At 45.5% G+C, this 16,455-nt stretch overlaps 1 protein-coding gene across 1 annotated transcript in view; it reads left to right on the forward strand.

Annotated features, from left to right (window-relative positions):
• Positions 1-16,455, forward strand: part of Alk (ALK receptor tyrosine kinase) — a 735,816-nt gene that overhangs the window by 390,984 nt on the left and 328,377 nt on the right. The window contains exon 4 of the mRNA XM_021185679.3: positions 1,731-1,932. Within this exon, the coding sequence (XP_021041338.1) occupies positions 1,731-1,932 (202 nt within the window). The remainder of the gene's footprint in view (positions 1-1,730; positions 1,933-16,455) is intronic.

A 16,455-nucleotide genomic window follows, 5' to 3' on the forward strand; every position in this document is an offset into this window, starting at 1 on the left:
CAACACCTTTGGAGGCATCACATCAGCGCCCCATCTGGATTGTTACATTGATAGTCTACTTCTCTTGAGCAGCAAAGGGTTGTACCACGTGGCGTGGCCAGTTCTGAGTCTGGGGTTCCAATCTCTTGTCTTTTGCTCTATGTCCATGATAAGAATGTTCTCCTCCACTGTTAATTGAGGTTTTAGCTAGAGATTGAGTACTTTCCCCTATGCCTGTAGGCCATGCTGAAATGGTTCAACAGATACAGCCTGTGGATTCTAGCACTGACGCCAGGTCCTTGATCTGGCTCAGAGGCAACCTCACACTCCCTTCATCCTTATTTTAACCTTGAGTTACTTTTACTTGTTACTTGTAACTTTTAACTTGTTACAAGCTTCCCATAGAGCAGCACTGTCAGCCTCGGAAACCCGCTCCTTCCTGGTAAGGATTCTCTGCTCTTTCTTCTTCACCACAGACCACCATTTCATTCACCCAGTTGGTAAATTGAATTGTGCAGAAGAAGACCTTGGAAAGTACCAGGAATGATTTAAGAAGGTTGTGCTCTCATTATCTTGTTCCCACAAGGGAAATCAGGGTTGTGAGACCATTTCTGTAGCAAAAGGAGCAGCATCTACATTGTAGCATCATTGGAGCACACATTGGAGCATCAATGCAGAAGTACTACAAGCAAAATTAATGCCTTGCGAGGGTGCCTGGAACAATAAAACCCTGTGGTGATTTTTATGCAGACAGTAACCCCCAGGAACTGCTGCTTCTTGTAGGTCATCTGGCCTGTGCCACTAGAATCCAGCTCGTCTCAGAAGAAAACCCTGCCATAAGTGTGGAGCCAGTAGGGGATTTCTAAGGCTTTCGTTGTGGAAACAGGTTGCCCACTGACATGACTCCCTTCAAAATGGAGCTAAGGAGAGTACTGAGTTCAGCAAAACCTTCTCACCCTGTTCTGTAAATGGAAAACTAAGAAAGCTATTGTTTTACCTAAAATCACTTAGCTAGTAAGCAAAGGGGAAAGTCCTCTGAAATAGATGTTTTATTACTGTTTCATAGATTATTAAAAAAAATAAGAAAGCAAACAAACAAAACTACCCCATGGCTGAAGGACATAGAGCGAGTTGAGTAGGGGACACTAATATTATGTCATAGTGTTCTATGCTGTGAAAAGACACCATGACCCAGGCAACTCTTATAAAGAAAAACATTTAATTGGAGCTTGCTTATGGTTTCAATGGTTTAGTCTACTCTCATCATGGCAGGGAGCATGGCAGCACTCGCACAGATGTGGTGCCAGGAAAGTAGCTGGGAGTTCTATAGTCAGATTCACAAGAAAGAGTCACTGAGCCTGGCTTGGGCTTTTGAAAACCTCAAAGCTCATCTCCAGTGACTTTCCTCCAACAAGACCACTCCTACTAATCCTTTCAAATAATTCCACTCCCTGGTGACCAAACATTCCAATTTATGAGCCTCTGGGGACCATTCCCATTCAAACCACTACAGGTTAGAACTTTGTCCTCAGGTCATGTCCCTGGTCACCATCCACCTCCCCCAGGATGGACTGACTACCTTTCAATAACCCTTAGAGGGGGGAGAGTGGGGCTGGGTGTGTGCATATAAAGCCGGAGACACTGAGCATCTCCGAGTCCGATGCTGTTGGTCTTTATGACTTCCACAGAACCACTGCTTGTCCCTTCTGCTTGGCTATATCTTCAGATTCAGTTTCCTTTTCTCTTTCCAGGCTCCTTCCTCCTCCTGAACACCTCTGCAGATTCCAAGCACACCATTCTGAGCCCATGGATGAGGAGCAGTAGTGATCATTGCACGCTGGCTGTCTCAGTGCACAGACATCTACAGCCTTCCGGGAGATATGTTGCCCAGCTCCTACCCCACAACGAAGCTGGAAGAGAGATTCTTTTGGTGCCCACCCCGGGGAAGCATGGGTAAGTCTTTCCTAAGGTCCAAATTGATTTTTAGAAGGTGATTTGGCTTCAGAATACACATTTGCTACTCTGACATCTACTTAAGACTCACAATTGTCCTTTAATGGGTAGGTCCAGATTGAACCATTACTGCTAATATCCCCCAGGTAGTGCCTCGGGCCTTGATCTGTGGGTTCCCCAGACTGCCCTGGCTAGTGGTTCTTCCAAAGGCCAGAGGACCAGCTGTCAGACTGGGCACTTAATGTGTGGATGTTAAAGATATTCATGCCCCAAGGTCCAGATGGAGCCAAGGAGCAAACAGCTAAAGAGAATGTTAAACAGCTGCCATGAAATCAATTTAATATACCAGAAAATGGGTTTTATCAGCAGAATGTGGGCAAGGAAGGGAAAAGACAAAATAGTACAACCACCCAAGCAGATCCTATGAGACCGTGAGGCCTGAAAATGGATTAGTCAGGGACACATCCTACTGTTAACCCGTCAGAGATTAGAAGAGAGCTTTGTTCTAGAACTTTCCAGATGTGCACAACCTTGCAATCACCCTTCTTGGAAATGTAACTTGCTTTCTCGGTGGTCCGTTGGGCTTCTCTACAGAATGGCATGGAAAAGCAACTTGAACTAGGCAGCCCTCTCTCTGCCTCTTTGTCCTCATTCCTTTTATAATTCTATAAGTTATATATCAATGTATATCAAGGGCTCAGCTCTGAGTGGCCGCATATTTGATGACTTTTCAGTCAACAAGGGCAATGCTCCTTCTTTGTAATGGCTAGAAGAGAAGAGAAAGATTATGACTTTGGAACTGTGTTCAGATTGTTTTCCTTTCAAAAAAAAAAAAAAAAACAGCTTTAGAGGAGAGTCCCTTGTGACCGATGCCTGTCACACATCCTCTGTCCCTGTGGTGTGCATACATGGAATTTTGACTATAGCTTTTCCAATGAGGTTATAAGGTTTCTTCAGTGCTTTCTCATCCCTTGCTAAGTATCCATCTGCATTTAGTTGTCTCTAGAAGGACCACACACCAAGGCAACCCCAAGAGGAGTAAAATCTTTTATTTTTATTTCTGTGCTTTATTTATTCTTTAACTGGACATGGCAAGAATGTTGCAAACCTGAACTCATAGGAGTTCAGTGATCACATGCACACGATCATGTCAGTTAAACCCCTGGCATGGGTGGGAGCCCCACCCCCTAGGTGAGGAGTTACTGGTAGTTGATGGTTATTAGGGAGAGCAGAATCACTTTTATTTGGGGGTATGTCCACTTGGGGGTCCCCATGTTGCAGTCTTCTCATGGCTCCTCTGTGGTGACTACCAAAAATCATATTTGCCTCAGTATCTTCCCATGTTCATCACGGCCAAGTGAATTCCTATTTTGCACATGAGAACATATACAACGATAGAGGCAATAGAAAGTGGCATAATCTGATCCAGATACCACACCCATCCCCTAGTTTGTGGTCTCTCCAGGAAAGCTAAAGCCCACTAAAAAGTGAGATGGTTCAAATGGAGGGTAGGGGTGAGGAGGGCTGAGAAAGAGAGCCAAGGTGACAGAACCTTGCCAAAGACACGTGATTTCCATCCTCTCAAGACAAACAAACCTGGGACCACGTGAGGCAAATATCTTCAGTGACAGCCTTCCCTTCGCTGATGATGAGACCAGGGAAAACACCACCCCACTGTGTAAACGGACCATGAATTTCCTTAAGGCTGCTGGAGCCCTCAAGCTCAAGATCTGCCCTACTGTTTGATGGGACCTCTTTCTGATCACCAGAGGGGTTGACCTACCCCCTGCAGGGTGTGATCTGAGATAGGAGAAGGGAATAAGGATTATGCTGAGACAGATGTAGTGATGTGGACCCCCACATCTAGAGAGACCTTGTCCTAGGGTCAAGAATCTCACATAGAGAGAGATTCTCCCCATCCCTGGCAGAGCCATTGTAAACTTCAGTGATGTACAGGAACGATTCCAACTTTAAATTAAAGATGCCTTAGGCCAGCTCCTTACTTCCAACTAGATCAATAGGATGGGGGCGTGAGGTGTCAGCGCAAGGGATAATCAATAGCCCATTCTACTGCATCGAGGAGGTTTGTTCTCCTGGGCATCTTGGCAAACTACTTGACACAAGACCCTTGTCCAGCAAATCTGAGAGCTCTGTGTATTTGTAAGTGAGATCAGAGTCTCTTCGTATCACATTACCGACATTTAGACTAGAAGAATTCTCTTTGTTAGGTGGGGCTGTCTTGGGCATTTTCTACCAGTAGCCCTGGCCTCTACTAAACTAGATGTCACCAGGATATTAGCAACCCTCCCTGATGTGCCAATCAAAAAATCCCCAGATATTTTTCTAAGTGTTCTCTCTCAGTAGAAACGTCCATGTTGAGAACCCATCAGTTCTAGGGAGCGTTGCAGGCTGAGAAAAGCAATGGGATTCGTCTGGCTTCAAACTTTTCAACTTCAAAACGTAAAAAATTACACCAGGGAATGAGTAAACCTACTTCATGTTATATCACAAGGCTTACTTTCTCAAGTTGAGTGTCTGGAGTCCTGTATTCATGACAGTGTGTCAGTCACTGTGGTTGGTCATGGGTTACAATGACATATTAAGCTTAGTTCATATCACAGAGTAATAACAGAGCTGTGATTAATTTAGCACTGCCTAGATGTACTCAGCAGTCACCACTGTAGCCCTGACATGTGTTTTCTTACTTAGTACTCATAAAAACACAATGAGGTACATTATTGCTGTCATCTCCCATACTGCAAATGAAGGCATTCAGTGAAGCCAATTAACCTGTCTGAAGTCAGAGGCTGAGCAGTTTGGAGGTGTTCTGGACCCACAGCCAGACTTCAGAGCATTTTCATCCACTGCTGTATAAGCTTAATCAGGTCACGGTAGTTCAGCGGGGAAAATCATCATTTGGGTGCTGTGCTGAATGAGATGTCCTGAATTTAAAATCCTATCTTGCTATTCGCTGATCAGCTTTGATAAGAGCAGAGAGCTCTGGGTATTTCGAAGTTAGATCAGGTTTACAAAGAATATACAAGATTAACCCCACTGCAGACAGTGTTCCAGATTTAGGCAAATCCCATATCTTCGTAAGCCTTCATTTCCTCATCTGAACATTGGGAATGATGCAACTGACCCTGTCCACCTGCTGCTGTGAGTCCTTTTCAAGAATGGGGCATTCTGCATACTGGGTATAATGCAAGTGTAGAGGGCTATGCTTTATATCCTAATATGGTCTGTTCTAATAGAGATTAATCTAGTCTCAGCTTACTGGGTCCTCCTGCCAGGAGAAACCAGTGGCTCATATCATTGAAAGGTCACTCCTTCAGTAGCATAGCACTCAGAGCAGCAAAGACACTATGTGACAACTTGGTGATGCTGACTTCGATGATTATACATGGGGCGGGCTCCTTCTCATCAGAGGAGATGGTAGTTTGGCAACTGGTCATTGGGAAGCAAGATTCAATGTTTGCAGCCACAACAGAAGGAATAGCAAGAACCAAGTGAGCTGGGGAGAGATGGACTCAGAGGAGCAGAATGACAAGTCACACCCCCCCCAAGTCCCCACAGACCCTTGAGTCCTGCTTCCACGGTGGCAGTTCAGGGAACAGCAGCCTGCCTAGAAGCACTGGGGGAGGGGCAGAGGAAAGGGTAGTTGGGGGCTCACAGCCACTGCTCACTTCCTACTCACCTGGAAAGCAGTAGAGCACATCGGGGCATGAGCAGCGGAGTCTGCAGAGACTGTCTGGCTTTGGAAGGGGTCTCCTGGGTGACAGAGAGATGAGGGCCCAGTCTGCTTACCACCCAGCCAAAATGACTACAGAAGCAAGGAAAGAGATAACCAGGGCTGTCCAAACAGCCTAGGTCTGGCTGCATCGATAAAGCTAGAAATAAGTGTTCACAAGTCTCCGTGATCAGAAAGAATATGATAGCACCTACTTGATATGGTGAGTTGTAAAATGGCATTGGCACATGCTATGCCCAACTGTAAGAGATACATAATGATGCTATCTCCCTTTCCACATAAGCATTTGTTTTCCAACAGTGGGATGCATGCCTTATCTGTGGGAAGTGACATGGCAGAACCAAAGAACACATGGCCATGGCTTTCAAGGAATATCCAACCCATTAATGAAGACAAGTCAAATAGCAACAGCTATATCATAGAGATAGTAAGATGCTTAGCCAGATTCTGCTTCTGCCTAGTGAGCTGCCTGCTGTACCATGCGGCCCTGGTGATGTGTTTTAACAAGATAGATCCCAAGGTAATTTGCTGTGCATAGCTCGTGGCCTCCTGGCTTCTAGAACACGGGCTTAAGGATTTGTGGTGTATGAGGCTGTAGAAGAGAATTTCCTGGGCTCTCTCTTGGATACCCCTCTCAAGTCTTCCTGTCTCTCTAAGCACACAGATTTCTCCTGCAGCCTTGACTATCTGGGGATTTTATTATGTGTGACCAGAACTCCACAGTGTGTGAAGGGAACAATTGGTCCCTGAGGGCATAAGAGTTGCCAATCACTTGAATTGCTAATACTTGGATGACAAAAATCTAAGAGATGTGTTGACATTGAGATTTGAGTCCAGCAAGCAGGGGCATCTCAGTGCCAACGTGCCTGTCGCAGAAAATGGGAGAGTACTGAGATAGCCCTCTAGGCAAAACCCTCACTTTTCTGCATGGAGGACTCACCACCGTACACGTATGTAAGAGCATGTTCTTTCCTGTCATCTCCTGACTGAGTAGCTGTGATAGGAAATACCCAAATCTACTTCTCTCAAGTGAAAATCTGTAGATACCTGCTCAAATGAAGATGGACCCAGGTCTAAGCTGGAGGCCACTCTTACTTAGGCAAGTCAGTTCTGACCCAATATCTCAGCTTGAAGCAGGAGTAGTGATACAGCCAGGGAGATGCACCAGGCTGATGTAACACAAGGTGGCTTGCAGTATGAATAATCACAGTCCTTTTCAGCTTTGGTATCTCACTTCCCCTGGAGAACATCACCGAGATCCTCTGCTACCATCCAAGAACCATTCTATACCAGCAACCCATTCTCCAGATGCTGCCTGGCTGTTGGGCAACAATCAGTTGTTCTCTCTGTCTCTCTGCCATTGGTCCCACCTGGCTACCACAGGGGGGATTCTTACAATCCTTCCTGCAAGGACCATCCCTCCCCAGCACACGACACACAGAATCTTAGCTCTTCTCTAAGAGAGATGTTGATAAATCAGCATGGTCTCTTGGAGCAGAGTAAGACATGATCCCAGGGAAGCACTCAAGCCAAGGGCACTTGATTCAGAAGAGAGTTGGTTACTTTTCCAAAGTTGTACGGGGTTTAACTTCAGGCTTCTCAGGGCACTGTGCCAAGTGTGGCCAACGCAGAGCCATCAGTGCTCTTAGCAGTCAACATCCTGCCTAAGTTCTTCTCCAATCCTGACTGCATGATAAACGGGACCAGGAATAAAAAAAGGTGATCATTTATTGCAATTGATGCCCTCGAGTGGCAGTGTCACAATGATTTAATTTCAGGCCCAGCTTTTTCTTACTTTCAAAGTCATTCACGGTGTCAGCTTCCCTCTTTCTCCCCTTGGTCTGAATAACACACTAATAAATATACAATAAGGGCTTTAATGTCTGGGTGATTTACACTAAAAAGAGAGAGCCATTCAAAGGCTTTAAAGATAATTTTTAAAAGCCTTAAAACTCACGCCCTGGCTTGTCAGAGGCATATTTCCTGGATACTCTACCTTAGTAACAATCATGAGATTAGAGTTCTCTGGCACAGGTGCTCATGGGACACAGAGCCTAAGTATTTTGAGGGCTTGCTGTCCACCCCACCTATTACAGAGAGCTTGAGAAAATCTCAGTTTCTTAATAAGATGACAATAATTACTCTACCCCATGTCTCACTGTGAAGCTCAAACAGGACAATGTATAGAACCTACGCTAAACTCTCCTCCCACCTCTGCAGCTGTCTGTCCTTCTAAGGGGGCCAGGGCTGCTCCTTCTCCAGGCTCCCCCATGGTTAAGGGACCTAAACATGATCAGATCTAAGATATGAACTGATTTTCTTCACCCTTAGCGTGACTAACTGGGTGATTCGTGGTGAAGCGACAGTCCAACTCACTGTGCCTGGGTTTGCCATCTCATCATTTCTGGTAATAATATTGAGGCAACTTGTAAAATGCTGAGATTCTCTGTAGTAGCTGGTCTGTCCTCCAACACGGTAGATCTAAAACTTTGATGGCAGAAATCAGAGCCACGACTTTTCAGAAACTGAGTCCTAGCCTCAGTGATTCATCTGATGTATTCATCTTTGAATGGGGCATGAGCATGTGTATTTTTAGAAAGCTCATTGGGGACTCCACTCTACATCAAAAATTAAGAATCATGGCTATCATCTCAGCTTAATTGCCTGATCGCATAAGCTGCTAGATTTACATAACCACTTGACTAAGCAATACAGAGGGAAGAAAAAGCTGGGGAGTGCGCTGTGGGCTAATGGGAAGTGGAGAGCTGTTGTTCTGCTACTCGAAGGTAGCCAGACTAAGGATAACACTCTCCAACTGCAGCCCAAGCCGGACTGTGTCTTCCTCAAGCTGGAACAGCTGGGATGCACTTGAGTCGTGTCTGGGACTTGTCTTCACCACACTCACAAATACTTCCAGAAGGATTTTCAAAGGCACAGGACACTATGAAACTGAGAATACAACAGAGGTTAGAAAAAAATCTGTACCTGTAAGAGTCAGAGAAAATCCCTTTCAGTGATTTATCCAGCCATCTATATAACCATCATGTTGAATGCATCTATACCAAACATCTGTCCATCTTCCATGTACCCGTGTGTGTGTGTGTGTGTGTGTGTGTGTGTGTGTGTGTATTATTTCTCCATCTCTCCATATATCCATCTAAATACTTATTCATTGGTATATACATCCTTTTCATCTATTAGAATATCATGTGTTGACCCTCATCTGTGTCTCAGCTGCACAGCCCTATTCTGTTCTTAGGAGGCAGATACATACCAGATTCATACAGATTCACTTGTAATGGTTACTGTGAGACTCTTCTGTGCTGTGCCTGTTGAGTTCACCAGGTGCACCAGCATCCAGTAACCCACTTCATCTTCACTATGATTTTCTCCGGGCACATTATTCTCATTCTATGGATGAGTAAGCTGAACCTAGAGAGGCTCTGTGATTTGTCTGTAGTCAGGGACAGCACAGGGGAATACAGTTTACTGGGTTCATTTTCTTTTGTCTTGCCATCTCCCCAGAGGCTTTGCAGTTAAGTCCTGGCCTCATGCCTAGCTCTGAGGAAAGAGAGAGCTGTTCTCATCCATTAGGAAAAGCTCTTCTCACAGAAACACATCTAAGTCTGAGCCACAGTCTTGAGAGTGGAGACCTTGACTTGTAGATCTTTTACTCCTCCAAGTACCTAGCATAGTAGGCAGCACATAGTAGGCATTCAGTGATAGCTGTGTAGGTCAATTTAAAGATAGCTCCACAATGCAGCCATTTTTAAACCTGTGCTTTGGACCGAACATTAATGTTAAGGCTCAGTTGGAGGTCACAGAAGAATGTTCAAGAATGTTCAGTCAGTGGGAAGAGGACAAGTCATGTCTCCCCGCCCTCCACCTACACTTTAGGATAGATATGTATTCCTCCCTGGGACTCAGGAGGCAGCTGTCAAAGTGTTCCTCAACTGTGAAGGTTGCCACTAAGTACAAAGGACAAATTCCTTTCCTGGCAGATAGAACTTTTACTCACGATCGCTTTCATTGGCAGGCGTCAACATATATATATAATAGATGGGAAGACCATTCGCTTGTGCCAGCTTTGACCTTCGTGGTTTGACAGCTGAAGGCTTGTAGTAGGGTCTTGGAGCTTGCTGCTTTCGTTTGTTTCCACTCTGACCCGGATATTTGATGGATTGAACACCAGAAGGATGAGAGGGTTGTGAATACCTGTAACCCCGGGGCTTGTCAGAAAGGCATTTTGGCAAATCCCATAATGATAAATAGACATTGTATACAAAGAGACATCAAAATGGATTGACAGAATCGCATCTCACCTCAGAAGTATTTATTGAAGCTCAGCGTTTCCCAGCGGGGACAAAGATATTAGAATAAATCAAGGCATTTAGGTGATAGCCCACTGGGAGCAAGAGATTCTCTCATTCATTCGTATATTCTGACAACAAAGGTTTATGAATTTTCCTCAGCCACTGGCATTGTGAGGATACTGGGGGCTCTTACAGCTTCTAGGGTCTCCCAGCGTGGTTTGGAGTTGGACAGCAGTGGATAGTAGAATGCTATGGAGAGAGAGCTTTGCTGATTACTTCGCATAAGTGCTGTGGGAGTGCTGGTGCTCACCAGGCAAGACACCCAAAGAGTTTGCTCTAGAGGGGAAGGGACTGGTTACATGCTAAAGAGAGGAAAGCATCTAGCCCACAGAGTAAGGCTGTGCAAAGGGCCACAGGCAGCCTGAGGGGTTTAATGACAAGCTGGGGCTGTGACATCCTTTGCGTTTGTCATTTAGAAACCTTCCATCCACTCCCTGTTCAGTCTCTCTGAGCTCTTGTTTGCTCCTTCATGGGATTATGCAGCAACAAACCCATTGGCTGTCCACTAAGGCTACTTCAAGGAGCAAAGTATATTGGCTGGACCCATATCACCTAGTCTGTGCTTGGAGCAAATGCCCTGCGGCTGAAGCTGAAAGGAAAGGACCTCTCTTCGGTCCATGCTGTTCTCACAGCATCTCGGCTGCTGTCTCCATTTCCAGTGAGGATGCAAGTGCCTATGGATGATGCACAAATACAAGAATGTCTCCCCATAATGCAAATGGATCTCAGAACAGAGACCATCTTTGTTGTCTTCCTTAAGGTTGACTCAGATTCCCATTGTCCCTCCCTTCCCACTTTGGCAGGAATAGAGAAAATGAGTTATTTTTCATAGCTTGATTACCACCAGAGGATCATATGCATTCTCCAGTACCCAGGGCAATATCTTCTCTCTGAAAAGGTCTTTTAGTGTTTCCCAAATGCCATTGAATACCAGTGGCACCATGATATCCTTGAGATCTTCACACCCAGTTATGAGATCCTCACACCCAGTTACTAACCTGCCACCAGTGTCCTCTCCTGATGGCTTCTAAATTCTCAGACATAGAGGGTGTGGCAAGGATGAGTTACAGTCTGGAGAGAGCCACCACCTGTAGACTAAAGAACAGCCCTCTTCCATCCTGCACTCTCCTTAATTTGTATAATGAAAACCATTGGAGGAGGAGGAGGTAGTGGAACTGCTTGGTACTCACTCTCCATCTCTCCATTCTCCAGCATCTTATAGTTCTAAGCATCTTACAGTAAGGATGCTGAGAGATCTTCCCAGCATCACACAGGTATGAAGACTGCATTGAGCCCACACCATCCAATGCAACACTTTATGCTCCAACCGTATGTGCCCCTCCCTCCCAACACCACCCGATAACTAACAATAAACTATTCGCATATTCCCCACGGTATAAATGCAATCTTTCCCCTTCAAATCGAAGGGCAAAAATCCAAGAGTGGTGTCACACAAGAAACTGGTTTGGGAGAGCCAGCAGATGGAGGAACGGAAACTGTCAAGTGTGTTGCCTGTACTGATGGAGGCAAGGTCCATCTAAGGAGCCAGGATGCCTGTTCCCTTGTCTTCCAAAGCTCCCACTGAGGTAGAAGCCAAGCCCTGTGGTGAGGACACAGAACTGCATGACGGAATCACAGTTTTTTGTTTTTTGGTTTTTTTTTTTTTAATTTGAAACAAACTGTCTGGACAACTGTTAGTGATGGCTTCAGGGTTTAACAAAAGCCCTGCAGCCCACACGGTAGCCCGACTGGACTTCCCATTTAATCCTAGCCTCAAAGCAACCCTCAGTTTCTTATTGCCTGGCCTGCTCCTGGGTGCTCCTTTCTCCTTCTGTTTTGTTTACAGCACTGTGCATGCATGCCTCACTAAACTCCAGGCTTTGGCAGAAATGCGTTCTCTTATGGTTCAGAGCCTTAGTTAAAAGCTGTAGCCGCCCTGGGATTTCAAATTTAAAAAGGCTTCACAAAGTCTGCAAACAGATCTGGTGCAGTGTTTACTCCTGAGAGAATCTTACATCACTAAGCTCAGTGAATGAGCATCCCTACAGTTTTCAAATTACTGATCTGATCTTCTCCCTTTGCCAGTGGGTAAGGTGCTGTTGTGGTGGTGGTGGTTGTTATTGTCGTTGTTTGATTGATTGGTTTGGTTTCTTAGGAGACTGGATGACGCTTAGGGAAGGTCACAACTTTCTGAGGTTTGGTTGGGCTCCAGACATGAGAGTCACTACAATCCATTGACTTCCTGAGAATTAGAGGCTATGGAAGAGCTGGGTCCTCCTGTGCCCCAGCTCAGATGCACAACGTATCATGGGTCCAGGGAAGGCGGTATGCATTCTGCCCCCACCGTGTCCCCACTTTTGTGTGTGGCAAATACACATATGTATGTGTGCATGCATCTGAAGGCTAGAGATCAACCTCAAATATTTTTCCTCAGGAGCCATCTGCCTTCTTTTGTTCATTCTTAAGATGGTCTTCTCACATTCTGGACTGTGCCCTACCAATTAGGCTAAGACTCAAGCTGTCTCTCCCTCCACTGTGCTGGGATTGCAGGCACATACTGCCTGCAATGCTTGGCTATTTAGGAGTATGGGTATCCAAGTCAGGTCATCATGCTGGTGAGATAAACTCTTTGCCTAAAAGGTAACCAAGGAAGAAGTCATAGCCGACTTGCCTTCTCTCCTGCTGTTAACCCTAAAGTGCGATAATTGAAGACCTTGAGAGTAGCCTGAGAGCCTCCTCCTGCAGGAAGTCTCTAAATGGACCATGTGGAGGCTATGGTGGCAGAGCAGGTGAACCATGCGGCCTGTTCACTTACTCCCAAGCCTTGTGGACACCTGCCTAACACAGGCTCCTCTCTGAGCTCCTCTTCAGCAAAGCACCCAAAACCTTGGTCAGGCTGCCCAGCTCCCCAGCCTGGCTCAGCCTACCCATGTCTTTGAACTCTGTTCCTTCAGGTCAAACCCCTCTGTGTTGCCCACATAAAGCTTCAGCCCTCCTTGATCCTTGAGAGCAATGCTTCTCCTGCTTCAAGTAGACACATCTTAGCCCCTCTCCCACAAAGCTTCTTTAGAGACCACAGACCCATGCATGGCATGTAGGGCTGATTGTGTTTTCCCTTATGTGAGCATTTCTTGGCTATTCCATGTCTCTTTTAGTGTTCGCACAGCACTGGGCCACATTTATTCTTATCAATTAGGCTCCTTCAGAAAAGGACGATCATTATTTCTCTTTATCCTTCTTGCGCAGTGCTCAGCCCAGTGTGTGTTCAGAAAATGCTTATTAAATCAACAAATTCCTCAGTTAATTGGACCAGAAATTCTTTGGGAATAGAAACATGGTTTTAAGGAAAATAAAATGTAGCAAAATTTTGTCTCTATTCTTTATTCTCAAAATAAATAAATAAATAAATTGAAAATAAATAAAAAATAAAAAGCTCAATTCCTTTGGTCTCAGAGCAAGATACGGCTTTCACAGATGCAGATACAGCAGACACAGGTACAGCAGATTCGGATGCATTAACTGCCCTCAGGTATCACTTCTGCCCCTAGCCCTGGCTATCTCATGCTGCCAGCCAGCGCTGGTCTGTGGAGGAGGTGGAAATGGATCCTTAGCATCCCTGGGATACTCTCTGGTTGCTTATTCTGTGTTCACTGTCATCCTCTGCTTTTCTGGGTTATTTCCTGGATCCTTTCTACCCTCCTGTTCAGGAACGGCATATCTCCTTGATAGTCCCCCTCCCCCTCCCTCATCTCCTGGCCTGTTCCTGACTTTACTAGTCTTTACATAACCACTTAACCACACCAACTCCTGTTGAGTGTTTTTGGGTTTTGTTTTGTTTTGTTTTTCAGACAAGCTAAAGCTGAATTCCAATTACCTTCTCTCCAGCTGTTCCTTAAATATTCCCTTCATTATTTTATTTTTCTCTCCCAGGACTAAAATTCCTCCCTGACTGCATAAAATTATAATCAGTATTCTATTAAATGTTTACCTACAGACCTCAGAGTGACACCCCCGTATTCAGTTTCTGGTCTTCCTTATGCTGACTTAACGTCCCCAAGGATTCTCCCCATTCCTACCTAGTCATCCTCTTCAGAAACCTAGATTGTTTTCATGTCAAAAAGAAAGGAACAGGAAGGAAAGGAAAGAGAAAGGAAGGGAAGGGGAAGGGAGGGGAGGGGAAGGGGAAGGGGGAGGGGAGGGGAAGGGGAAGGGGGAGGGGAGGGGAAGGGGGAGGGGGAGGGGAGGGGAAGGGGGAGGGGAAGGAGGAAGGGGAAGGGGAGGGGAGGGGAAGGGGAAAGGAGGAAGGGGGAGGGGAAGGGGGAAGGGGGAGGGGAAGGGGGAAGGGGAAGGAAGAAGAGAAGGGGGAAGGGGGAGGGGGAAGGGGGAGGGGAGAGGGGAAGGGGAAGGAAAAGGAGAAGGGGAAGGGAAATTTGTATTTCTCTGCCATCTTTCTTGGTCAATGGTCTGTCCAGCTTAGAGATGGTCTCTGGAGTTTGGATAGCTGGCAGCTACAAGTGCGACTGTCTATGGCATGTGATTCAAGAAATTCAGGGCACATTTGATTGGCAAAACCAGAATACTAATAGAAATAAAACCTCTGTTCTCTATCTATCTATTTATCTATTTAATCTATTTATCTATGTATCTATTTATCTGTCTATCATCTATCTATCTATCTATCTATCTATCTATCTATCTATCTATCTATCAATCTATCTCCATAACCCCCTGGGTCCTAGCCTTGTAGCAGCTTCTCCAATCTCACATTCTCTTGTAACTATGTATGAGTTCAAGGCACATTAGGGCCTGAAGAGTATTTCAGTTGTGACATCTTGGGGCATGAGGGAAAGTCATTGAATTCCACCTCTTTCTGCAACCCCAGGTCCATGGAAGAGCCTTTTCGAGAACCAGGCTCTGACTTGCCTGGCCTCAGCCAGTGTATCCATCCAAGTTCAGCTTTGACTTGCCCCAGGCAGTGGGTTGCCAATCATGTTGTAAAACAGACCACCTCTTTGCAGATCCGCTGTAGCTCCTTGGAAAAGCTTGATAGTGGTCCCTTGGCTTTGAAACTTTAGAAAGACATCCAGGGCCTCCATAGCTCTAAGCCTCCAGTGTATTTCCATAAAGCAGTGGTAATATCTTGTAAGATCACTGTGAACAATGACAACCAGCACATAATTGCTGTTGACCATATTCATGGTACTGGGGCATATGGCTTCATTTAATAGTTCAATTTTTCTATAAACAAGTACCATAACAATGTATATATAACTAACAAGATAATGTCAGAATCCACTAATTTCCTCTGTTTTTCTACTGTTTTATTTACTTTTGTTTGTGCCCTGACGTCATGTAGAGCAAGCCCACTTCTCCTACCAACAGACTCTGTCATCCCTTTGAGGATACCTTTCATATCTTGCCTCCCCGAACTCTGCAGTGGGAGAATTTTTTTCCTATAATCATTTCCAGAGTTCTGTCTTCCACTCAGATAGGATCTTTCCAATGATCTCCCTTCTGCTGAGGTGGCCCAAGCTTAGCTCACCATTTTACTGGCTGTGCCTTGGCCCCAGAGCCCCCAGCCACCACTAAAGTTGACACCATGAGGAGCCATGGAGGCTGCTAAGCATTTTCACAAGGACCATTTCTTAGACAATTTGCATCTTTCCTTTCCAGGGAGAGAATCCTCAAGTTTCTCTCACAGGGAAAGAAGGACTTTCTTGTTTGCCATCCCCATTCCTCAGAAACATCTGATTCAAAAAGAAATTTAATTCCAGCCTCGATGTACGCGTCATCTCGCTTCGTTTGTCATCCCTCTAGCCTGCCAGCTCTGCCCCTTTGTTCCCCTAATTGCCAAAGACATTTTTATACTGAGTCAATTGCATCAGGCTCAATGGAAAATGAATCAATTTGAGGAGGATATAAGCTGCACTCTTGTCTCAAGTGTGCGTTAACATTCAGATGAGCTATTTAAAATGGGTCCAGGTTGGTGCCAGAGAGACAACCTCATCTCTATTCTGACTCATTGCCTGCAACTGGACTCCAGAGATGGAAGCCTGGGAGCTAGCTCTCTCTCTCTCTCTCTCTCTCTCTCTCTCTCTCTCTCTCTCTCTCTCTCTCTCTCTCTCTCTCTTTCTCCCTCCGTCAAGGGAGGAATTAAACTAGGTGATATCTTTGAAGAGCTCGGATTTAAGGGTCTGGTGGACAAAAGTTGAGTTTGGCTTGATGAGTTCACCGTGAAATAAAGATGGGTAGAGGAGACAAAAGTGAGAAGAGATTCTATGCCCCCTTCACTCTCTTGCTCACCATACCTCCCGCACGCACATACGTACAAAACCCAGTTCAAGTACAGATCATACAGCCACAAGTCTTTGGATGTAAAACAAAGCAAACAGGAGCAGC

Source organism: Mus caroli, unplaced genomic scaffold, assembly GCF_978045245.1.
Source record: "Mus caroli unplaced genomic scaffold, Mus_caroli_1 scaffold_18, whole genome shotgun sequence".
NCBI lineage: Eukaryota > Metazoa > Chordata > Mammalia > Rodentia > Muridae > Mus > Mus caroli.